This window comes from Ambystoma mexicanum, chromosome 8 (assembly GCF_040938575.1).
Source record: "Ambystoma mexicanum isolate Mex_15411 chromosome 8, UKY_AmexF1_1, whole genome shotgun sequence".
Classification (NCBI taxonomy): Eukaryota; Metazoa; Chordata; class Amphibia; order Caudata; family Ambystomatidae; genus Ambystoma; species Ambystoma mexicanum.
Genome location: NC_090929.1, coordinates 5,436,487 through 5,462,594, shown reverse-complemented (window position 1 = coordinate 5,462,594; position 26,108 = coordinate 5,436,487). Strand labels below are relative to the sequence as shown.

Below are 26,108 nucleotides of genomic sequence, written 5' to 3'. Positions count from 1 at the left end.
AGGTTCAAGACGATTGGCCTCTCCTTATACCTTTAGCCGAATTCTCCTACAATAAATTGGATCATTCAGCTCTCAAGATCAGCTCTTTCTATTGCAGTCAAGGTTATCATCCGTCTGTTTTACCATCAGTTCTTCCAGAATCTACTCCCTTACCTACCCTTGACTCTTGGATTCAGACGCTGATCGACTTACAAAGAGAGGTCAAGGATCAGTTAGAACATATGCGGACTCTAAGAGAAGACCATCACCTTCCTATTCAGTTGGCGATCAAGTCTGGCTAGCCTCGAAAATGTTACCTCGACATCTACGACCAAACAAATTGGCTCCTCGCTATTATGGTCCATTTTCTATAAAGGAGATCATCAATCCTGTCTCCTTCCGACTTAAGCTCCCGGATTCCTGGAAGAAGATACATCCAGTCTTCCATACTTCCCTCTTGAAACCCTACGTTAGTTCTACCCGGAAACCCTTCAAACCCACACCTGTTGTTGTGGACGACCAGTTGGAATATGAGGTGTCCAGGATATGTGATTCCAGGTATAGGAGGGGTCGACTACAATATCTGGTCGAGTGGAAAGGCTACCACCCTAGCGAGAGAACATGGGAACCAGTTTCTAATTTAAAGACCCCTCGTTTGCTCAAAAGATTCCATCTTATTCACCCAGGCAAGCCTGGAGGAACCAGTCTTCGGAGGGGGCATGCTGTCATGACCCGGCGAAATTGCCCCTTCTGGACCTCATGGTCATTGTCACGAACGGCTTGTACTCCTTGTTCCTCCCAACATGGCCGTACCAAGCTCCGTGCTACGCACTAGCTTTCACGTCGTGGCACGTACTATAAATTGGTCACGCCCCTGAAGGTCCGCACGTCTCAACGCTATCTTCGGTAGTGACCCGACGTGTGTTTGCTCTCTACATTGATTTCCTTGATCCTCTTACTTCCTTCCTTGCCTACTTTCTGTTCCTGGATTTTCCCCCCTACTTCGCTTGTTATCGCTAATCCTGGATACCCTGGAACCACGAACATCCCGGAACTCTGAACGCGCCCTGCAACCTGACGAGGCTCGGGCGAGCCTATTCAAGACCCGAACCACTCACAGGAAGAGTCCTGCGGCCGAACAAGGGAGATCCCGATCACAGGTGAGACGGGGGGAGATTTACGACACCATCCTTCTTCACCTGCCAAGCCATTACAGAAGAGGAAAGACATTATGCAAATCAGGCTTGGTCCCACCCCAAAAGGGGCAGTCCAGCCCGAACTGCTAGGTCACTTCCCTTCTGCACGAGACCACAAGCATCCCCAAACATGTTTCAGCCTTGTTGGGCCTCATCAGTGAGGAGTAGCTTGAGTCTCTAGGCCCAGCAGGGCATCATCTGAACCAGTACAAACATGGTTACAAACTAAGAAAAAAGGATTTTAGAAATGTGGGTTATGCACCATGTGCAAATATGCTCATGCAAACTATGAGGTGCTCATGGATGGAAAAGGAACAAGAATTCAGATTGAGATAACAAATTGCAACTCGAAATGTTTTGTATATGCCATAATATATGTATATAATCAAATATATGTAGGGAGCACGATACGGGAACTGAGAACCAGAATAAGGGAACACATTGCAACTACTGGAAGTCAGGATCCCAAACTTCCTTTAGCATGCCACTGGCAATCTGTCCATCAGATGGAAAGTAAGAAAGACATTAGATGTATTGGTTTAAAGAGGATTAAGATAGGTAAGAGAGGAGGACCTAATGGGATCAACAGACTTTTCAGAGCAAAGTAGGAACGGCATATCTCCAAGTATAACTTAACAATCTCAATGATTGGTGAAGATTGACACAAGGATAAAATGAGCTGGATCTAATAAATAAAAACACTCAAAAGTGAGGTACAGAGGTGATAATTAAAAGTAAATAATATGGGAACAGAGAAAAGGAAATAGAGGAGCAAGTAGCCATAAAGGTAGGCTAATCAGAGTATGGTGTAAGATACTGGCATACAGGTTTCTTAAAACAAAGAGTTTGTCATGCCCTCCTGGAAAGTATGGGACCGGTGGAGGCGCCATTAGCATGTTCCATCACGCTCACGCTGTTCCGCTTGGAGCGGTCTAGTCTTTTCCAAGATGGCCACCTCCCAGCTTGACTAGCCTCTGTTCCAGCATCTCGGTGCGTTCCACCTTGTTGCTTCTGTGCATTACGCTAGTTGCTTCCTTGCCCTCTCTCGCCAACACTCTGCTAGTTTATTTCGAGTGTTTTGTTGGCGCTCGACCTTCTACCTCCGCTGAGGCTCTGCTGCCGCATCTTTCCTACCCCACCTATCACGGTGTCCTTGCCGCCGTGTCCTTCTTTCTTTCTGTTCTTCCTTCCTCCTAGTTGCCTTTCCGCTCTGTTGCTAGTTCCCGACTCTCGGGAGGATATTTTCATTCCCTGTTCTTACTTATCCAGAATCTCTCTGGAGTCTTTATTCTTCTTTTCTTACCTTCTGATTCTGTTCCTTTTCGTTCCGGATTGCGGAACTTCCCCTTCCTCATCATCTCCACTGGGGATTGCTGCCAAAATCCTACTTGCCGCAGGGACCGCTGGAGCGGATTTCCTCTTCTCTTGTTCCGCCTGCTCCTGGAGGATTACCGTGAATCGGACATTACTTCTGTCTGCACTGTTCAAGCTCAAATCATCGGGAAATCTTGTCCATAATAAATTCTGGACTCACAGGGTTTTTTGTCAGGAGGCTTTTTCCCTGTTGCTGGGGCTCACTCCCGTTGAGTCCACGCTGTTGGGGTTCTTTCAACCAACAGCATGGTATCCAGAGGAGAGAGACCTTATTTACATCAAAAGAAAAAAGAAAAGAAGGGTGAAGACACACGGAAGACACGGCGAAAGAAGAAGGATCCTTGTGATGCTGGAAATGCATCAGAGGGACAGGGCCTCTGAATCCTTGTCCTTTACTGCTTTTTATCGTGTGTTCTGTCATGTTTTCTGCCCAGGAGTCCATGTGGGACTCCTGGCAGTGCAGCTCTCTCTTTTGGTTTGGTGAACAGACCCATGGGATACCCTTATGGCACCCATGGGTAGGGGTACAACCCTGTGCCCCTAGTGTATGTTTTTGGGCACCTGTGGGTGGCCCACAGAGCAGGGTATGGGCTGGTGGCAGCTCCATGCTGAATTTGACAGGTGCTCTGGGTGTCCTCCATTTTGGGATACCCAGGCCCTGCCATTGGGATCAGTTGATTCCTGATAGGAAACAAGATGGCCCCTGTGGCCTCTTGCTCTCTATTGCCTGTTACCTTGTTTTCCCAAAGTCCTGGGAAGCCCTGACTCTGTCCCTTCCCCCTGACTGGCTGTTGGGTGGAAGTTCCATATATGATGTTGTTGTGAAGGCCCAGCTAGACTGACTGGAGCCTTCCCAGTGACTGTATGTTGTGGGTACCTCCTGTGGGTGGGACCTGGGTGAATGGAGTGTGTGACCAATATACACTCCTTGTTGTGGTTGTCTGGTTTCTGGCATGAGAGACAAAGACTGAGACAGCCCTGCCCGAAACTGGCCTGAATGCAGTGTGTAGTGTTGAATGGCTGGATACTTGTCCCAATCCACATTCCTTGTTGTGAGTGTCTGAAAGGGAGGAGTGTGGCCTGAATGCACTGTGTGCCTGATTGGCTGACTGACTGCATGAATGCCCTTCTGTATGATTGGCTGCTGAGTGTGTGCCAGCAGTGTGGATGAGAGACAGAATAGTATATCTGGGGACCTCTCACCACTGTTCAAAAAGGTTCAGGGAACGTTCAGAAGCGTTCAGAAGCGTTCTGGAGCTGAGTCTCCACTCTAAGAGTAACTGGAACTGCTGATCCTCGACGTCCAGCTGGAAGAAGAAGACTTGCTGTGGCATTTGCTTCGACCGATCCGAAGGCTGCCTAAATCGTCGAAGACTGACCTGAGAGAGGACCTGGTAAGGCGCCCTCTTCCCGTGCTCCGAGGGACCATCGAGCACCACTTCATCTTCGCCGAAGCGCCCTGGAAGACAGACCCTCGAAAGGCTGCCGACCCGAGACGGGACCGCCGAGGAGATCGAAGTGAAGCACCCGGACATCGTCGCCGTCGAAGTCCATTGCCGTCGACCAGGGTTCGCAGGTTTGTGTAACCGCTGGAGGCCCGTCGAAGTTGTGTTGCCCAGCCGTGGGAACCACTTAACGCCGTGCCACCGACGACCGGAGCCGTCCGCTCCTTTGCCTAAGAACATTCGAATCGAAGGACTCCCTCGTCCGCACCGTCGACCGCTTTATCCTGCCGGAGAAAGTCGAGGACGACCAACGCGCCGAGGAGAAACCTGCCGGTGGGTTTCCCGCCACCCGAAGACCACGAAGACTCGAACGACTCGACGCCCTTGCTGGGCCTCCGTCTCCACAATCTTTGCGGTCCAGAACTATTGTCACCGAGGTGCCCCGCACGCCTCTGCCTTGCAGGACGCCGACGCTCCGACGCCGACGAGCACCGCTCGGACGAAGCTGCCGCCTCATCGACTGTTTGTCGACGGACGTTCGACGCCCCGTGTCTCCCGCTTGAAAGGGAAGGCATTCAAGAAGGGCCGTCGATTCCCCGTCGCCGAACACCGAGTTCCTCGATGCTTCTCGACGCCTCTCGACGATCCGTGACTCCCGCTTGAAAGGGGGTCGCTCAAGAAGGATCTGTCGATGCCTCTTCGAAGAACTCGACTCCACCAGGTTCATTGGGGGGTAAAAACATTATAGGAGGGAATAAGACCTGCAGAACAATATATGGACTGGGCTTGTGCTATATCTTTATTTTACAGGTTGCCCAGGTGGGGGGATATCCACACAGAACTGTGTCTAGTGGTAGGGGCCAGTATTCTGCCTATTGCTCAACCATCTTATTTTCTCTCCTCTCTCTATTGTTGGTTTCACTCTATTGATCTGTGTGACATTGTTACAGTATTGTTGATGCACTTTAATGAGATCTAATACAAAGGGTGGTACCACTTTAGAATTGTATATATTTGCCATTGTTGATTTTCCTAAGTACAAAGAGAGTTATTATGATAAGTGTACATAACCTTGAATATTGATTATATAAAGACTGTGTTCTAACCAATACAGTGTGTGGACATTCCTTTGTGGGGGCTTGGGGACTACACTGTACTTAAGAACCAGCCTGCATCACCTCCTGAGAAGCTAGGCCTTGATTGCTCGTCCATTGCTACCGTAATAGAGAATCTTGGCTGGGGTCTTCTGTGCCTCTCTTCTACCATATAGGGAGCAGAGGTACAGATACCCCCTACCGGTCTTCTTCACACTGGTGGCAGCGGTGGGATGCTTATGGTTTTAAGAATCAGTGTATAACCGTGCCACTTACAAAAGATATCCGCACTTTATTAAATTAAGGTTTAGTTGTGTACAAGATAACTGCATTACAAACAATGGAGTCTATTGCAAATGGCAAATTGACTCGGATGAGCTTGGAGGCTCTCCAGAGTGCTTGTGAAGCCAGGGAATTAGACTTTGTGGATAAGTCTAGGGCTGAGCTGATACCTGCCCTGGTGGACTAACAGACTGATGGTGAAACTCTTGATGAGGGGGGGAATGCAACCAATGAGGACTCTGCCCCTGGGGTTTCTGCTGAATCTGTTTCTGGGAATGCCGCCATTCCTGCTGCCTCTGTTCCAAACCCCAGCAATTCCTTGGAGCTTCAGTTATTAAGGATGAAATTGGCCTTTGAATACCGCAAGTTGTAAATAGATGCTGAACTTAAGAAAGAGGAGTTGGCTCAACAAGTGGAGCTCAAGAATAGGGATCTTGAACTCAGAAATAAGGACCTTGAACTCAAGAGCCAGGACACTGAATGTCAGAGAATCCAGCTAGAGAAAGCTAGAGTGGAGGCTTCAGTTAAAACCAGTGAGAGTGTCAGGTCCCCAGCCACCAAGTTTATGAAAGATTTGGTTGGTGTATTTGTGGAGGGTTCAGATATCCTCCAATGGATTGAAGCGTTTGAAATGGCTTGTGCGATTCATGATGTTGATAAAAGAGATTGGGCTAAGTGTTTGTTAAGCAGAGTGCCTCAAACTGGATATGACTGTATTCTGAAGCTGAGTGTGGAAGAAAGGGGTCAGTATGAGTGTATGAAGTCTGCTTTGATTGCCAAGTTTGGCAGGACACCTACCCAATACCTTAGAAGGTTCAGGGATTTTAAGAAAAGAGAGAATGTGTCTTGGGTTGACTGGGTGAGTGCTGCGCACATGAACATGATGGGGTGGATCGATGGATACAAGGTTAAGACTTTTGTTGAATTGTCCCACCTCTTGTTTTTTGAGCATTTTTCTGAAGCCTGTTCACCAGAGCTGCGTCAGTATGTGGCTGACCAGAACATTTTGGACCCCTTTAAACTGGCTAGGTTGGCTGACAAGTGGGTCTCCCACCGGGTGTCCCCTAAGGAATCCAGTGGGAAGGACAAGGACAAAGAAAAGGGGGCCTCTCAGAAAGCTGAGGAGTCCCACAAGCAGTCACAGTCGGGTAAACCTAAACCTTCCTCTCCCAAGACCCAAAAATCTAGTGGGGATAAGTCATCTGTGGGTGGGAATAAGAGTAGTGGTCCACCTGCTGCAAAGCAGGCTCCCAGTGGTTCCAGTACCGTACCCCGCACTCCTGGCGCTTGTTGGGACTGTGGGGCTCTGGATCACAAAAGGGGTGACTCCAAGTGTAAAGGTAAGGCATTTGGAGTACAGGCTGTCAGCCTGACCTACCCTTACCCCGTGTCTGAGGTGGAGGCCACTGTCCTCCCCTCCTCTACCGGGATCACATTTGGTGCTCCGGTAGAGATTTCCTTAGTGTCCCTTCGGGCCTGGGACCAGTATGCAGAAGTACTGGCGACTATCCCACAGAACACCCGTAGGTTTTTGAGAAGTGTCCTCTTGAATGGCCAGCCTTCTACTGGTTTGAGAGACACTGGGGCAAGCATGACAGTGGTGGACAGGACCCTGCTCAAGCCAGAGGACTATGTAGGTGCTCCTCTGCAAACCACCAGGTTAGCTGGTGGGCCTCCCAAATTATCACCTGTAGCCTTAGTCACACTCATGATTGGAGACAAGACAGCAAAGCTTCCTGTCCTGGTTCAGGACAATGTCCCTGCTAACATTCTGTTAGGAAATGATCTAGTAGAGTTGGGGTTGATCTCGGATGGTCTCCCCATGACTGCTGCTGCAGTCACTAGGTCACAGGTGACACCGGGTCTGGCTGTGGGTCAGGTACCCGAGCCAAAGGCGAGGCCAAAGTCAAGAAGAAGGAAGACCAAGAAGGCCACCTCTGTGGAGGGAACACCTTCTCTTCGTGCTGTTCCGACAGCACCCATTGGGATCCATGCTCCGGACGGGCTGGGTCCAGTGGAAAACCCAAACTCAACTCCTGTGGGAGAAGAGACAGAAGACTCTCCTGTGGGAGAGGTTCTCAACCCGGAGGATCATCCGGACCTTCAATGCTTGTTAGCTGATGGGGGACCCTCCCGGGCAGACTTCTGTAAGGGACAGAGAGAGTGCCACTCTCTCGAGGGACTGAGGAAACAGGCCCTGTCCCAGGCACAAGGAGAAGTGCCTAGGACATTCCGGATTTATTGGGAGGGTGAGCTCCTTGTTAGTGAGCCCACTAAGCCTGAACCTGGTGCCCTCAAGAGGTTGGTGGTACCCCAGGTTTACAGGCTCTTCCTACTGCAGTTGGCGCATGAGGTGCCCTTGGCTGGTCATCTTGGGACCAAGAAGACTAAGCAGAGGCTCTCTGCCCATTTCTACTGGCCACGGATGGGAGTAGAGGTGGAGTCCCACTGCAGGACCTGCCCAACTTGTCAGTTGTCTGGCAAGACTGGAGGTAGTGTCATTGCCCCACTGCAGCCATTGCCAGTGGTTGGCACACCATTTGAGAGGGTGGGCATCGACATCGTCGGTCCCCTTGACCCTCCCACTTCAGGTGGACATCGGTTCATCCTGGTCTTGGTAGATCATGCCACCAGGTACCCTGAGGCAATACCCCTTCGGACTGTTACTGCCAAGGTGGTTGCCAGGGCTCTCCTGGGCATTTTCACCCGTGTTGGATTCCCCAAGGAGGTTGTCTCTGACAGAGGATCCAACATCATGTCTAGTTACATGAAAACCATGTGGAAAGAGTGCGGGGTAACCTACAAGTTCTCCACCTCTTACCACCCCCAGACCAATGGTCTGGTTGAGAGATTTAGTAAAACTCTCAAGGGCATGCTAGGGGCTTTGGAAGAACCCCTAAGGAGGAAATGGGATCTCCTCCTGCCATGCCTGCTGTTTGCTTACAGAGAGGTACCTCAAGAGGGTGTTGGTTTCAGCCCCTTTGAGTTACTCTTTGGACATCCCGTGAGGGGGCCCCTCGCCTTGATCAGAGAAGGCTTGGAAGCCACCCCTCCAGGTCCCGCCAAGCAAGTGGGGGACTATGTGTTAGGCCTCAGACGGAGGATGACACAGATGATGGGTCAGGCAACAGCAAATCTCAAGGCCAGCCAGGAATTGAATAAGTACTGGCATGACCTTAAAGCCTCGCAAGTGGATTGGACTCCGGGACAGGAACTCCTTGTGATGGAGCCTACCAAGCCTAGAGCTCTGGCAGACAAGTGGACTGGACCCTTCAGGATCATCTCCAAGATGGGCGAAGTCAATTATCTGGTTGACATGGGAGCCTCTGGGGTAGCCCCTCAGATATTCCATGTCAACAGGCTCAAGCCTTTCCACCGGCGAGCAGAAGTCTCATGTCTCTTGCTAGCTTCAGGGCAAGAAGAGGATGAGAGTGAGCCCCTTCCTGATTTGCTGCATAGCAACCCTCAGGATGGCTCAGTGGAGGGAGTACATCTCTCTCCGGATTTGACAACAGAGCAACAGAGGGCCTGCGGGGCTTTACTCCAACAGTATGCCTCTCTGTTTTCACTGACGCCAGGCCTTACACCGTGGTGTAGGCATGAAATTGACACTGGTGACAGTGTGCCTGTCAAAAGCAGGTGCTACCGTATGTCAGATACCGTCAAGAACCACATCCAGGCTGAGGTCGCCAAGATGTTGGATCTGGGTGTTATTGAACCCTCAACCAGTCCCTGGTCCAGTCCAGTGGTCCTTGTCCCCAAGGCAAGTTCCCAGGCGGGTACCAAGGATTGGAGGTTCTGTGTGGACTACCGAGGAGTCAATGCCGTCACAAAAACTGACGCGCACCCATTGCCCAGGGCTGATGAGCTCGTGGACACCATAGGTGCTGCCAAATTTGTGTGCACCTTTGACCTTACCTCAGGCTATTGGCAAATAGCTCTGGCGGACCATGCCAAGGAAAAGACGGCCTTCTCAACACCTGAGGGACTCTACCAGTTTAGGGTCATGCCTTTTGGGTTGAAGAATGCCCCTGCCACCTTCCAGAGATTGGTCAACCATGCGCTCAGTGGGCTGGAAGCCTTTTGTGGGGCTTACTTAGACGACATTGCCGTCTACAGTTCCACCTGGGAAGAGCATTTGACACATCTGGAAAAGGTGTTGCGGGCCTTGAAAAGGGCTAACCTCACTATCAAGGCCACCAAGTGCCAGATAGCTCAGGGGAAAGTTACCTATCTTGGTCATGAGGTAGGAGGGGGTCAAATCCAACCTCTCTCCAGTAAAGTACAGGATGTACAGAACTGGGAGACTCCCACTACTCAAACCCAGGTGAGAGCCTTTTTGGGCCTCACTGGGTACTATCACAATTTCATGGCAGACTATGGAACCATAGCTGCACCCCTGACAGCTCTAACTTCACCCAAACAGCCTAGGAAGGTTAATTGGACCGAAGACTGTCAGAGGGCCTTTGATGGCTTGAAAGAAAGTCTGTGTAGGGCACCTGTGTTGTGTGCGCCTGACTACAGCCGACCCTTTATCGTCCAGACGGATGCTTGCGACACCGGAATTGGAGCTGTCTTGTCCCAGTTAGATGACAAAGGGAGTGAACATCCTATCATATTCATCAGTAGACAACTCAAGGGTAGAGAATTTAGGTGGACAACTGTTGAAAAGGAGTGTTTTAGCATAGTTTGGAGCCTTAGGCGTTTTAGGCCCTACCTTACGGGGTCTACCTTCAAGGTCCAAACAGATCATAAGCCCCTGAAGTGGCTTATGCAGATGAAGGGTGAGAATCCGAAATTGCTCAGGTGGTCCATTAGCCTGCAAGGGCTAGACTTCACCATAGAGCACAGACCAGGGAAGAGTCACGATAATGCAGATGGCCTTTCCAGAAGGTATGTTGACCGTCTGGATGAGGGTGTCTATCCCGTGGGAGATTAGACACCCTCCACCTCAGTCTGGGGGGGGCGACTGTGATGCTGGAAATGCATCGGAGGGACAGGGCATCCGTATCCTTGTCCTTTACTGCTTTTTATCGTGTGTTCTGTCATGTTTTCTGCCCAGGAGTCCATGTGGGACTTCTGGCGGTGCAGCTCTCTCTCTTTTGGTTTGGTGAACGGACCCGTGGCATACCCTTATGGCACCCATGGGTGGGGTACAACCCGGTGCCCCTAGTGTATGTTTTTGGGCATCTGTGGGTGGCCCACAGAGCAGGGTATGGGCTGGTGGCAGCTCCATGCTGAATTTGACAGGTGCTCTGGGTGTCCTCCATTTTGGGATACCCAGGCCCTGCCATTGGGATCAGTTGATTCCTGATAGGAAACAAGATGGCCCCTGTGGCCTCTTGCTCTCTATTGCCTGTTACCTTGTTTTCCCAAAGTCCTGGGAAGCCCTGACTCTGTCCCTTCCCCCTGACTGGCTGTTGGGTGGAAGTTCCATATATGGTGTTGTTGTGAAGGCCCAGCTAGACTGACTGGAGCCTTCCCAGTGACTGTATGTTGTGGGTACCTCCTGTGGGTGGGACCTGGGTGAATGGAGTGTGTGACCAATATACACTCCTTGTTGTGGTTGTCTGGTTTCTGGCATGAGAGACAAAGACTGAGACAGCCCTGCCCGAAACTGGCCTGAATGCAGTGTGTAGTGTTGAATGGCTGGGTACTTGTCCCAATCCACATTCCTTGTTGTGAGTGTCTGAAAGGGAGGAGAGTGGCCTGAATGCACTGTGTGCCTGATTGGCTGACTGACTGCATGAATGCCCTTCTGTATGATTGGCTGCTGAGTGTGTGCCAGCAGTGTGGATGAGAGACAGAATAGTATATCTGGGGACCTCTCACCACTGTTCAAAAAGGTTCAGGGAACGTTCAGAAGCGTTCAGAAGCGTTCTGGAGCTGAGTCTCCACTCTAAGAGTAACTGGAACTGCTGATCCTCGACGTCCAGCTGGAAGAAGAAGACTTGCTGTGGCATTTGCTTCGACCGATCCGAAGGCTGCCTAAATCGTCGAAGACTGACCCGAGAGAGGACCTGGTAAGGCGCCCTCTTCCCGTGCTCCGAGGGACCATCGAGCACCACTCCATCTTCACCGAAGCGCCCTGGAAGACAGACCCTCGAAAGGCTGCCGACCCGAGACGGGACCGCCGAGGAGATCGAAGTGAAGCACCCGGACATCGCCGCCGTCGAAGTCCATTGCCGTCGACCAGGGTTCGCAGGTTTGTGTAACCGCTGGAGGCCCGTCGAAGTTGTGTTGCCCAGCCGTGGGAACCACTTGACGCCGTGCCACCGACGACCGGAGCCGTCCGCTCCTTTGCCTAAGAACATTCGAATCGAAGGACTCCCTCGTCCGCACCGTCGATCGCTTTATCCTGCCGGAGAAAGTCGAGGACGACCAACGCGCCGAGGAGAAACCTGCCGGTGGGTTTTCCGCCACCCGAAGACCACGAAGACTCGAACGACTCGACGCCCTTACTGGGCCTCCGTCTCCACAATCTTTGCGGTCCAGAACTATTGTCACCGAGGTGCCCCGCACGCCTCTGCCTTGCAGGACGCCGACGCTCCGACGCCGACGAGCACCGCTCGGACGAAGCTGCCGCCTCATCGACGCCGTTCTACCCTGTTTGTCGACGGACGTTCGACGCCCCGTGTCTCCCGCTTGAAAGGGAAGGCATTTAAGAACGGCCGTCGATTCCCGTCGCCAAACACCGAGTTCCTCGACGCTTCTCGACGCCTCTCGACGATCCGTGACTCCCGCTTGAAAGGGGGTCGCTCAAGAAGGATCTGTCGACGCCTCTTCGAAGAACTCGACACCACCAGGTACATTGGGGGGTAAAAACATTATAGGAGGGAATAAGACCTGCAGAACAATATATGGACTGGGCTTGTGCTATATCTTTATTTTACAGGTTGCCCAGGTGGGGGGATCTCCACACAGAACTGTGTCTAGTGGTAGGGGCCAGTATTCTGCCTTTTGCTCAACCATCTTATTTTCTCTCCTCTCTCTATTGTTGGTTTCACTCTATTGATCTGTGTGACATTGTTACAGTATTGTTGATGCACTTTAATGAGATCTAATACAAAGGGTGGTACCACTTTAGAATTGTATATATTTGCCATTGTTGATTTTCCTAAGTACAAAGTGAGTTATTATGATAAGTGTACATAACCTTGAATATTGATTATATAAAGACTGTGTTCTAACCAATACAGTGTGTGGACATTCCTTTGTGGGGGCTTGGGGACTACACTGTACTTAAGAACCAGCCTGCATCACCTCCTGAGAAGCTAGGCCTTGATTGCTCGCCCATTGCTACCGTAATAGAGAATCTTGGCTGGGGTCTTCTGTGCCTCTCCTCTGCCATATAGAGAGCAGAAGTACAGACACCCCCTACCGGTCTTCTTCACAATCCTGAGGACAGCTCTATGGAGGATCCAGGTGAGGAGGAAGGGAGGGTGGATTCTTCAGAATCTGACAGTGTGCAATGACCAAGAACCGTCATGGCTTCCCTGGAACAGTACCATGAATTGGTTACAGCCCTTCAAGGATTGACGACAGAGGTCCAGATCCTTCGCTCTGAGAATGTGGCTTTGAGACAACAAATAGCAGTCCGGCATGATAGGATGCGAGGTGACCTACCTCCCCTACCTTTGCCATTCAGCAAATATGATGGCAACCCAAAGACCCTCAAGGAGTTCTTAGACGCATGTCTAATGTATTTCACATTTCGTCCTCGAGCCTATGAATCAGACTGAGCCCGTGTAGGGTTTCTTGTTTCCAATCTAGTAGGCAATGCCCTGGCATGGGCTACCCCACTGATAACCCTGGCAGACCCCGCGGTGGTCAATGATTATGCCTCGTTTACCCAACAATTCAGATCCCATTTGAGTGGCCAGAGGTCCAATTTTCTATGTATGAAGCCATGTTGGATCTCCGACAGGGCTCCCAAGACGTGCAAACAGACGTATCAGCCTTTCAGCGCTTAGCAGCAAACTCAGGATGGCCTGACTCAGCCCAACAAATTCTATTCCGTCATGGGCTCCATGATGATATCAAGGATGAGCTGGCAAGAACGGCTCAACCCCAGTCTTTCCAAGAGTTGGTTACTCTCTCATTGGAGATGGAGTTTCGTTTGGGAGAGAGAAGACACGAGAGAAGGAAGAGCTGACAGATTCCATTGCCCTTGGTTAATCCATCCTCACAAGGTGAACGGTCCACTGTCTCACCAATGCCAATTGGAGCGGCCCGCGGTCCTCTGACTGCTGAAGAATGCAAGAGAAGACAGGAACAGGGCCTATGTATGTATTGCAGATCTCAGAAACATCTCTTGCGAACTGCCCAGAAGTTCCTCCTAGTCAGGGAAACGCTGTCCCCCGAACCTAAGCAGGGATAGGTCGGGGTTGCTGCTACAAGTCCCTGTAATACCACCCAATCTCTGGAACTGCAGGACGACAATCGGCTCATGGTAATTAAGATACAGTTGTCAAAGGACGCTCAAGAGTGGGAAGCACTGGCCATGTTGGATTGTGGCACTGCGGGCAACTTTGTTGATATATCTTAGGCAGAGAAAAACAATCTTCCCATTCGCACTAAGGTCAAGTCAATACCAGTGGAGGGTCTGGATGGATCTCCATTGTCCCCCGGACCCATCATCAAGGAGACGCACCCAATTCGGGTTTCGAGTTACCAACATCAGGAAGAGGTGGTTTTCGATCTTATCAAGGCAGCACACTTCTCAGTTATTCTGTGTGTACCTTGGCTACATCGCCATAACACTGCCATCAACTGGTCAGTGAATACTGTATCTTTTGCCTCTCGTCATTGTCAAGGAGATTGTCTCAGCCCGCACAGTACCAGTCCACTCAAGAATGAAGACAGAGGTCTCTCTTCATCCGAAGTCTGTTCGATACCAGTGCATAACCAGGACTACGCAGAAGTGTTTGGAGACAAGGAACATCACCTCCTCCCTCCTCACCGAAGCGAGGATTGCGCTGTTTAGACGACACCAGGGGCTTCCATCCCCTTTGGAAGGATGTATCCATTATCCATCTTGGAACGCAAGGCACTCAAGGACTTGAAACCAACCTGAAGCATGGATTCATTAGAGAATCCAAATCCCCTGCAGGAGCTTCACTCTTTTTTATCCCTAAGAAAGGAGCTCATGAACTTCGACCTTGCATTGACTTTCGTGGTCTAAACCAGTTCACCATCAAAGACCGGTATCCAATGCCCTTAATCAAGGAAGTTCTGGAAGCTGTACAGGGGGCATCGATCTTCACAAAACTGGACCTTAAGAGAGCCTACCATTTGTTGCGTATAAGACCAGGTGATTAATGAAAAATGGCACTCAGAACTCCCCTAGGTCACTATGAATACACTGTGATGCCATTTGGGCTGGTCAACGCTCCCGCAGTGTTCCAGAGATTTACGGATCTATTGTTGGTCAATGTTGTGGTATATCTGGACGACATATTAGTATTTCCTTCCTCCTCTTCAGAACATCGCAAATATGTGCGAGAGGTTCTGTCTCGTCTGCAACATTCATCTCTACGCCAAGCCTGAAAAGTGTTTATTTGAAGCGTCCTCAGTCTCATATTTGGGGTTCATCCTTTCAGCAGAGGGCATTCAAATGGATCTTGGGAAGATCCAGGCGATAGTGTAATGGACAACACCTAAGATTGTAAAGGACATCCAGCATTTCTTATGCATTGGAAACCTTTATCGGAGGTTCATCGCTGATTTCTCTGACAAGGTGTTACCCCTTACCTTGCTTCTAAAAAAGGGAGTGCCTTTTCTTTGGAGTCAGGAGGCCGAGCAAGCATTCAGCCTTCTCAAACAGGCATTCACAACTGCTCCCATCTTAAGGCAGCCAGATCAAGGCTTACCCTTTGTGGTTGAAGCCAATGCTTCAGGGGGAGCTGTCGGGGCAGCACTCCAACAAGAAGGAAAGGATGGACTGGAACACCCAGTGGCATATCATTCACAGACCCTCACCTCAAGCAAACAAAATGATTCTGTTATTGAGAAGGAGCTGCTTGCTATGCGCCAATCCTGTGAGTGGCGGCATCCTCTGCAAGGAGCGGTTCATCGCTTTGTAGTCCGAACAGATCACAGAAATCTCTGCATTTTTCAGCAGATGGAGTGTCGGAATGCTCGACACGCACGCTGGGCATATTTTTTTCCCCAATTTGATTTCATCATTATATAGATACCTGGGAAAGAAAACACCTTAGCAGACGCCCTGTCCCGCAGTATTGGGGAGACTTCCGACCTTCCAAACAGATATGAGCTCCTGCTGGCAGGCAAAGAGATCATTGCGGTGGTCAACACATTCCTACAGGACGTTCATACTGGGATTCAACAAGAAGCCTTACCCGACTCACGGAACCATCCTTTAGTTGAGAAGGAGGGCCTCTACTTTAAGGAGCATGCCTTATCCCTACCCACCAAGACACTTGCCTGGTGTCATGACCTCCCTTCCGCAGGTCATAAGGGTCAGAAGGCGACCACAGAATTGCTTTCTCTGTACTTCTGGTGGCCTACATTACAGAAGGATACTGAATTCTATGTTTCTGCTTGCCCCACATGTGCTTTAGGTAAACATCTGTCCTCCAAGCCAGTCGGTTTGTTACAGCAGAAGATCTTCCATCACAACCATGGACTCACATCTCCACTGATTTTATTGTGGATCTAACTAAGCCTGAAGGATACTCTGCCACCATGGTAACGGTGCACACCATTTCTAAGTTAGCTCACTTCTCTCCTTTATCCGGTCTACCATCTGCTCCACTGACTGCCTCCATGTTCCTAAGGGATATTGTCCGTTTACATGAACTTCCCAGGACCATAGTGTCTGATTGTGGCACCCAGTTCACCTCCTCCTTCTGGGCCTCACTATGCCAACAGATGGGACTACAGCAAGCTCTCTCTCCAGGGTACCACCCCCAGAGCAATGGGCAGACTGGGATGCTGAATGCCACAGTAGAACAATACCTCCAATGTTTTTGTTGTCATAAACAGGATGAGTGGAGTAGGTTTCTCCCTATGGCTGAGTTTACGAACAACAACACATTACATACAGCCATAAGAATGGGCCCATTACTGTGTATCTATGGGTACCATCCTCGTGACCTTCCTCTCGATATGCCAACAACATCCAAATTGCCTTCTATAGAACACATGGTGGATACCCTTAAAGGGACTCACAAACAGGCCCAGGAGACTCGAGAAGAAAGCAGAAGACGATACGAGAAATGGGCAGATAAGGGAAGACTTCCAAACCCTTCATGGACGGAAGGAACTCTAGTTTGGTTGTCCACAAGGTTTCTACCCAGATGGATAAGGAAGGGGAAATTCTCCCCCAGATTCATTGGGCCTTATCCCATTCTGAACCGGATCAATCCGGTGGCCTTCCGCATTCGGCTTCCATCAAGTATGAAGAGGATACATCCGGTTTTTCACACATCTCTGTTGAAAGTGTACAAACCAGATCCCTTTAATCGGAAGGTTCCGAAGCCTGAGGTCTCTGCTCCACCTGATGAAGAAGAATATGAAGTGTCCCATCTTGTTGACTCTCGGTACCAGAAAGGAGTGCTGCAGTATTTGGTGCATTGGAAGGGGTATTCTGAGGCAGAACGCACTTGGGAGCCCAGAAGGAAAATTCATGCTCTGCTTCTTATCCAGAAGTTTCATAGACTGCACCCGGGAAGGGCAGGGGCCCCTCTGAGAAAGAGGGGGTAAACTGTCATGCCCTCCTGGAAAGTATGGGACCGGTGGAGGTGCCATTAGCATGTTCCATCACGCTCACGCTGTTCCGCTTGGAGCGGTCTAGTCTTTTCCAAGATGACCACTTTCCAATTTAACTAGCCTCTGTTCCGGCGTCTCGGTGCGTTGCACCTTGTTGCTTCTGTGCATTAGGCTAGTTGCTTACATGCCCTCTCTGGCCGACACTCTGCTAGTTTATTTTGAGTGTTTTGTCAGCATTCGACCTTCTTCCTACGTGGAGACTCTGCTGCCGCATCTTTCCTACCCCACCTATCACGGTGTCCTTGCCGCCGTGTCCTTCTTTCTTTCTGTTCTTCCTTCCTCCTAGTTGCCTCTCTGCTCTGTTGCTAGTTCCCGACTCTCGGGAGGATATTTTCATTCCCTGTTCTTACTCATCCAGAATCTCTCTGGAGTCTTTCTTCTTCTTTTCTTACCTTCTGGTTCTGTTCTTTTTCGTTACGGATTGCGGAACTTCCCCATCCTCATCATCTCCACTGGGGATTGCTGCCAAAATCCTACTTGCCGCAGGGACCGCTGGAGCGGATTTCCTCTTCTCTTGTTCCGCCCGCTCCTGGAGGATTACCGTGAATCGGACATTACTTCAGTCTGCACTGTTCAAGCTCAAATCATCGGGAGATCTTGTCCATAATAATTTCTGGACTCACAGGGTTTTTTGCCAGGAGGCTTTTTCCCTGTTGTTGGGCCTCACTCCCGGGGGAGTCCACACTGTTGGGGTTCTTTCAACCGACAGCATGGCATCCAGAGGAGAGAGACCTTATTTACATCAAAAGAAAAAAGACAAGAAGGGTGAAGATACACGGAAGACACGTCGGCGAAAGAAGAAGGATCCTGAGGACAGCTCTATGGAGGATCCAGGTGAGGAGGAAGGGAGGGTGGATTCTTCAGAATCTGACAGAGTTTTCCAATTAAATGTTGGAGCGTGCGATTATATGGGCGCTCCTAATTACATTAATGTGCTTAACCATGCAGTATCCCAAAGTATGGCGGCACACACGGTTGAATGTAACGTGGAGAACGATGCCGCAATCTGATTGTCATGGCAACATTAGTCAACATTAAAAATGGCACCAGCTTCATGGACTGCGAACACGAAAGCCGACGCAAGGAAAATATTATGAGTCGCCCGCAGAACCGAGCAGCTAATAAATAAGAGTAATGTTAGGAAATAGATCAGTTTCAAATAAATAAGATGTACCTCCAAGCGAGTAGAAATAGGAATATTAAGCAGCACTAGATATTATAGGAATGCTGATGCGATGTAAGGGAGTGTGAGTGATTCCCAGGATTTAAAAAAGAAGAAATGGAAGTGAATAATGAAGTGAATGGATGGTGAGTTAAGCAATACAAAAAAGAGGCCATGACAAGGGGAAAGAAAGAGTAAGGCTAAAAAGTGAAAACAAAAACATTTAAGGGAATGCAACAAATAAGTTCAACCTGAATTGCTAAAGGTATAGGTTACACGAGGCAAACACTGCTATTATGGATGAATGCAGTTTTCAAAGGAAGTCCTGTATAATACAGGAAGTGCAGGGGTAACACTAAATTTGGAGAAATGAGTCAAGAAGAGCAGAGGAATGGGATGCAATAGGTATCAGATGTGTTACCGGTTGAGGTACTTATGCGAATGGAGAGATTGTGAAATAATGAGTGAGTGGTATATGAACATGACGATGAAACTAATGAGGCAAAGTTATTTTTTTCTTCTCCCCATCCTAAGAAATCCTCCCCATTACCAATGGTCAATTTCTATCTTGCACTAAAATACAATGTACATTTTAAATTATTATTTGTATGTTTAATGTTATGATTTGTGCTTTATGCATTATTTCATTGGAAGAGCCCGGTTTTGATAAAGGCCTGAGAGCCGAAACACGTGTCAACCTAGAAGGGCTAAAATAAAATGATCTAAATAAAATAAGGAGAATAACAAATGTACAGGTTGTCTGGTGCATCCGTAGGAGTATATGACATTAATATTTAAGCAACGGACTGGGCTTATCCGTTTTACTCTGGGAAAGCGACTGGCACGTTTGAAACACAGAGGACTGAGTCGCACAGGCATTAGCTGAGAAAAAAAACACAAGAGCGGTACCAATATTAAAACCCAAGCTCAGATCAGTGGGAAATTCTAATGGCCAAGTTTACATGCCGACATAAAGAGCATCATTCAGACATATGAAATATGCCAGAAAACCAGCTTACAGATTCCCTTACCTGCCCCTTTGAACCCATTACCGATAATAGAAATCTCTTTCTCTGAATTGGGATGGATATCTTTGAACCATTGGAAACTTCTAGACTGGGTAGTAAATATGTTCTCTTAATCGTTGATTGCGCTACCCGGTACACAGAAGCTTTCCCCGTGTGGAATAACACAACCCAGCACATTTTAAAACACCTACTACCATTATTTTCTAGTGTTGGCTTCCCCAAGGAAATTCTAATGGATCAGGGATCCAATTTCATGAGTGAGCTTATAGGTGAATGCAAGGAATTACACACATTGGGCCTCATTACGACCCAGGCGTTAAGGGTTAACGCCGTCGTTAACCCTTAACGCCTGATTTTGATTTTCATGGCTGCTTTTAGCAGCCGTTAAAATCCATGGCGCTAACCTGCCATGATGCTAATTACGCCACCGTAATTTACGGTGGCGTAATTAGCGCCTTCTCCACTTCCATTATGCCCTTTGGGGCAAAAATGGGAATGGGGAAGGGAAAATGGGAAATGGGGATTTACCGCCCCACTCACCTTGGAATGGGGCAGTAAATCCGCCATCCACCATGGTGTAAACGTAGTTTACACCATGGTGGTAAAGTTGGCGCAATTGGCGCCTGGGTCGTAATGACCCCCATTACCACCTTAAGAACCTCAGTTTACTACCCCCAAACGGACGGATTGGTAGAGAGAGTTAACAAAACCCATAAAATGATTTTGAGGAAATTGGTAGATGAGGATGGGAAGGACTGGGATTGCATGATCCCATGGGCCCTATTTGCTGTAAGAAAGACCCCTCAGGCATCCATCAGATTCTCGCCTTTTGAGTTACTCTATGGTAGAGAACCAAGAGATGTCCTAGACATGTTCTGGGAGACCTGGGTAGAGAGAGAAGAGGCACCTATTCCCCTCTCACAGACAGCTACCCGATTGCGTGAACACATGAAACTCCTCCGGAGTCTAGTCCACACTCACTTGGAGAAAGCTCAAGCCCAAAAGAAATCCACCTATAATAAGAAGGTGAATGTAAGATCTTTTTCAGTCGGACAGAAGGTATTAGTCCTCTTACCTACCTATGAAAATAAACTTGTCTCAAAGTGGAATGGGCCCTATGAGGTGCTAGAGCAAACAGGAAGCCGTACCTATAAAATAGCCCAACCCGATAGAAAGCAAAAGACCCACCTCTACCATGTAAATCTCCTAAAGGAGTGGAAAGAAAATCCTTCTGCCACCAACTCATCTATGTTGTCTTGCTTGGCACCCGAAGAGATAGACAATTCTGAACTTATTCCCGAGAACTATCTAAACAGAAACAAGAAGATTTGAATGATGTTATTATGGCATTCTCTGGTGTGTTCTGCAAGAAAACAGGGAGAGTACACAGTACTTATCATTATATCAGAAATCCAAAGGGAAATGTGGTCCATTTGAAACCATATAGACTCCCAGAAGCCCAAAAACAAATAGTAGTTGAGGAAGTTAAAAAAATGCTAAAGGCAAACATCGAGTCCTCTTCGAGTCCTTGGGTGATCCCCTATTGTGTTGGTAACTAAACTCGATCATTCTTGGAGGTTTTGCAAAGACTTCAAACAGGTTAACGCCATCTCTGCCTTTGATGCCTATCCTATGTCACGCATCGATGAGTTAATAGATAAACTTGGAAATGCCACATTCCTGTGAACCCTAGATTTAACCAAGGGATATTGGCAGGTCCCACTGCATGGACCTGATAAGGAAAAAAACTGCTTTCTCGGCACCCATGGGACTATTCCAATTCGAAATCCTCCCTTTTGAACTGCATGGGGCCCCAGCCACTTTCTAACGACTTATGGACAGGATACTACAACCGTACTCTGATTTCTGTCAGGCCTATATTGATGACATAGTCATTTATAGTAAAACTTGGGAAGACCATCTTTTTCATCTTTCTACTATTATGAGAACCCTGAGAGAGGCCGGCTTAACTGCTAATCCATCCAAATGTAAGCTGGCTCAATCATCAGTGAAATACCTAGGCTTCTTTGTAGGGAATGGCAGTGTCCAGCCGCAGCAAGAAAAAGTGAAAGCCATCCCGCACGCAAGTCCAATAGAGACCTTGATTGGTTATTACCGTAGGTTTGTCCCAAATTTCTCTCAGATAGAACAGCCAGGTTAACAGACAAACTAAGGAATGCTGAACCACAGAAGGGTTCATTGGACTGATGAGGACGATGCATGTCAAAACAACCTCAAACAAACCTTGTGTCAGAACCCAATCCTAAAAGTAGTAGACATTTAAAATAAAATGTGTGTTACAAACTGATGCCTCTCTCACAGGGTTCGGAGCAGTTTTATCACAAATATGTGATGGATTAGTACATCCCATCCTATTCACTAGTCGTAAACTCTTTCCACGTGAGAAGAATTACTGTGTTGGAATTAGAGGCCCTTGCCATCAAATGGGCAATTGTCCATCTAATGTTCTACCTTCTAGGAACAAAGTTCACACTTGTTAGTGACCACTCCCCTCTAGTATGAATAAGTCAACGAAAGGCCTCTAACCCTCGAGTCGTGCAATGGTTCTTAGACCTGCAACCCTACTGTTTCACTGTGGAACACGGAAAAGGTAAAGAACAGGGGAATGTTGATTTCCTTTCCCGGTTTCCCTGTGAATCAGATGAGGCTACATCGCATAGGGGAAGGGTATGTGAGAAACCAGAGGTTGTCTCACCCACTAGTCCTCGGGTATCTCTCTCTCGGGTGGCCAGGGCACCGCCATCGCCTTTGGCTGCAGGCCCTGGTGGTGGACCCTGTGGGAGGATCACCTGGGTGAGGGGTCTTCGGTGAGTGGGGTGAGGAAACCGATGGTGAAATGCCGTATTCCCCCCCTTTTTTGTTCATCTAACCCATCCTGTTTTTTAGGATTCTCCAACGTCCCACCCCCTGTTTTTTAACACAAATACTGGGGCGACAAAGAGGGTGATTGAGAGTAACAGGACTAACTCTCATACATCATATTGGACATGTCCCGTTAATCGGGTCAGGTCAGGCACTTGATTTTGGGTGCATTGACCTGATACCAATTAGCTCTCCTCACACAGATAGAAGGCAACACCTAAATACACACTCTGAGCAAGGCGTAACACGAGTATGAGCAGAACGTCTTGTGTGAAAGGTCTGAGCCCGACAGTCACAGAGGGGAGCCCACATGAACTGTGTTTGAAGAGGCCAGAGCCCGACAGAGGGGGACCTACCTGACCTTTTTGTTGAAACATTATTTGGAGGTCTGAAGAGAGAGAGACTTTAACGTGGAAGGCCAGGCAGGCCTAGATCCACGGTTTGGAACTGTTTATGGTATTGGAAACCCGAGCCAGAGTGTGTCATCCTGTCTACATGGACCTCCATGTGGTATAACGTGGGGGGGGGGCTGATTTAGCTACCTTTATTAATTTGAACACTGACTTTTCCTTTGCATACATGTCTCCTTTATACACTTTTTTGTACAAGCGATAGGGCAGGCATTAGGTTTTTGTTAGCATTGGCCATTTTGATTTGACAGACTCCACTATGACTGTTTGGTTTATCGTTTGGTGGTCGAGACGACTCCCGTCTTAGTTATAGGGCAAAATAGGAATTTTCAAACTGAAGAAAATTCAATAAAGGTTTTACAAATTGTACGTATTGTGTCAGTGTCATACTTGTGATACCATGCCTCCCCTACAGCTCCCTCTGACCCCCCTGCCATCTTCCCTGAACCCAGCGTGATGCCCTCTCTCCAGTCGGCTCCCTATAACCCCCCTGCATGCTCCCAATGCCAGCTCCCCCTGAACCCAGTCTGATGCCGCTCACCCCAGTCCGCTCTCTCTGACCCCTCTACATGCTCCCCCTGAACCCAGTCTGATGCCGCTCACCCCAGTCCGCTCTCTCTGACCCCTCTACATGCTCCCCCTGAACCCAGTCTGATGCCGCTCACCCCAGTCCGCTCTCTCTGACCCCTCTACATGCTCCCCCTGCCAGCTCCCCCTGAACCCAGCCAGATGCCCCTCTCTCCTGCTTGATACCCCTGAAATGATCTAGCTACCCCAGACCTCACTCTGCTACCCCCTTGCACCAACGTGCTACTCTCTCATCACTGGGTCTGCTTCACAGACGCATTTCATAATAGCTCAATCCCATAGGAAAGCGCCCTGTGAATCAGGCCCTGGTGTGCTCCTCTAACTCCAGAGTGTTGCACATAACCCCAAGCTGTTCTAAGGGGGTCAACTGCACCTCTCCTTACCCCCCTCGCTGTTATTTAGCACCAGGGGCAGTAACGTTCTTCTGCTCCTGCAGGTAGCGATGTCATTTTCAGTTTCCGACTGTACATTCTAAAGGAGACGGTGGGTAGTGTGTGAGCATTGTTTGGGCCGTGTGTGGGGATCGTGTGGGCAGTGTGTGTGCAGTGTGTGAGCAGTGTGTGGGAACTGTGTGTACAGTGTGTGGGCATTGTGTGTACAGTGTGAGTGCAGCGTGTGGGCTTTGTGTGCACAGTGTGAGCACTGTGTGGCATTGTGTGGGCATTGTGTGCGCGGTGTGTGTGTGCAGTGTGTGGGTATTGTGTGTGCAGTGTGTGTGCAGTGTGTGAGCATTGTGTGTGCAGTGTGAGTGCAGTGTGTGGGCATTGTGTGTGCATTGTGTGGGCATTGTGTGTGGGCATTGTGTGAGCAGTGTGTGAGCAGTGTGTGGGCAGTGTGTGGGCATTGTGTGTGGGGATTGTGTGAGCAGTGTGTGTGCAGTGTGTGGGCAGTGTGTGGGAATTGTGTGCGCAGTGTGTGCGCAGTGTGTGAGCAGTGTGTGCGCAGTGTGTGGGCAGTGTGTGGGCAGTGTGTGGGCAGTGCGTGAGCAGTGTGTGGGCATTGTGTGGGAATTGTGTGTGCAGTGTGTGTGCAGTGTGTGAGCAGTGTGTGGGCAGTGTATGGGCATTGTGTGAGCAGTGTGTGGGCATTGTGTGTGGGCATTGTGTGTGGGCAGTGTGTGTGCAGTGTGTGGGCATTGTGTGTGCAGTGTGTGAGCATTGTGTGTGCAGTGTGTGGGCATTGTGTGTGCAGTGTGTGGGCAGTGACCCTGCTGCAGAAGATAAAACACCATGGTGCTTTTGAGTCGTTTACAGGGACTGCACTGCAGTGATATAGGCAGTGTCCGGGGATTCAAATCCGAAGCTGAATTATTAAACGTTCTGAAGATCAAGGCTATGAAATTAACTCTGCAGGTTGCGTGACTGCTGCTGAGATCTATGTGTGACCTGCATTTCCCTGCACCTGGTTGAATGCCTGTAGGGCCGACTCAGCCCCTTCTTTTTTTCTGAAGAAATACATCATACCTGTGTGTTGCAGAGCGGGTTCTCTTAAGATGGTGTATATGTATTGTCAGGTGCATTTATCATGTGAGCTGCTGCGCTGCGGGTCAGGGGTATTCATGATAGCGCTGGGCAGCTCTTGAAAGGCGCCTAAGCAAAAAGCACTGTGTGTGGTTTCTGAACCCCACAGGTCCTCGTGCAGTGTTTGGTGGTAGTGTGGGAGGATGGGGGGCGAGGAGAGTTTCAGCCCCCGTCATGAAAATCAGAAGTTGGCCACAAGCCCACATACCGCACCCCGCAATCTGGAGCCCTGTCTGCAAATGGACCAGGGCAGTCACTACGCTTGCACGGCTGGGTGGCGGCACTTACCTCCCCTGACATGGCGGTCCCTGGGGGGCGCTCTGTGGGGGCTGTCCTGCAGCTCTCCCAGCTCTGGGGACATCTCTCCCAAGCCCCCAGCTCTGCCGGTGCTTCCGCTTTCCAGTGCAGTCTGCAGCCATCCACACCCTCCCTCCCGCCCTCCCCACTGCTCTGCTCCCTGCCCTGCCCCCCTGTCTCTCACACTGTCTCTCTCCCCCCCTCATTGTCCCTCTCCCCTCTCCCTCATCCTCTCTCTCTCTCTCCCCTCTCCCCATCCTCTCTCTCTCCCCTCTCCCCTTCCTCTCTCTCTCCCCTCTCCCCTTCCTCTCTGTCTCTCACTGTCTCTCTCCTCACTCTCCCACTCCCATCCTCTCTCACCCCATCCTCTCTCTCTCCCACCCTCACTGTCTCTCTCCCCTCTCCTCTCTCTCTTTCTCCCCATCTTTTCTGTCTCTCACTGTCTCTCTCCTCACTCTCCCACTCCCATCCTCTCTCTCCACTCCCATCCTCTCTCTCACCCCATTCTCTCTCTCTCCCGCACTCACTGTCTCTCTCCCCTCCCCCCACCCTCTCTCTCTCTCTCCCCTCTCCCCCATCCTCTCTCTCTCTCCCCTCTCCCCATCCTCTCTCACTCTCTCCTCTCCCCTTCCTCTCTGTCTCTCACTGTCTCTCTCCTCACTCTCCCACTACCAACCTCTCTCTCTCCTCTTTCTCCCACCTCATCCTCTCTCTCTCACCCTCTCTCTCTTTCACACTGTCTCTTCCCATTCACCCACTCACATCCTCTCGCCCCTGTCTCTTTCTCCCTCTCTCACCGTCTCTCTCCTCACTCTCCCACTTCCATCCTCTTTCTCTCCCTCACAGTCTCTCTCCTCACTCTCTCATCCTCTCTCTCTCACTCATGCTCTCCTCTCCCCTCTCCCCATCCTTTCTGTCTCTCACTGTCTCTCTCCTCACTCTCCCACTCCCATCCTCTCTCTCCACTCCCATCCTCTCTCTCACCCCATTCTCTCTCTCTCCCGCACTCACTGTCTCTCTCCCCTCCCCCCACCCTCTCTCTCTCTCTCCCCTCTCC

General features: G+C 49.7%; 1 protein-coding gene across 1 annotated transcript in view; it reads right to left on the bottom strand.

Moving 5' to 3' along the window:
- Positions 1-25,184, bottom strand: part of PIP5KL1 (phosphatidylinositol-4-phosphate 5-kinase like 1) — a 389,017-nt gene extending 363,833 nt beyond the window's left edge. The window contains exon 1 of the mRNA XM_069609106.1: positions 25,043-25,184. Coding sequence (XP_069465207.1) covers positions 25,043-25,054 — 12 coding nt within the window. The 5' untranslated portion in view covers positions 25,055-25,184. The remainder of the gene's footprint in view (positions 1-25,042) is intronic.
- Between the last annotated feature and the right edge of the window lie 924 nt (positions 25,185-26,108).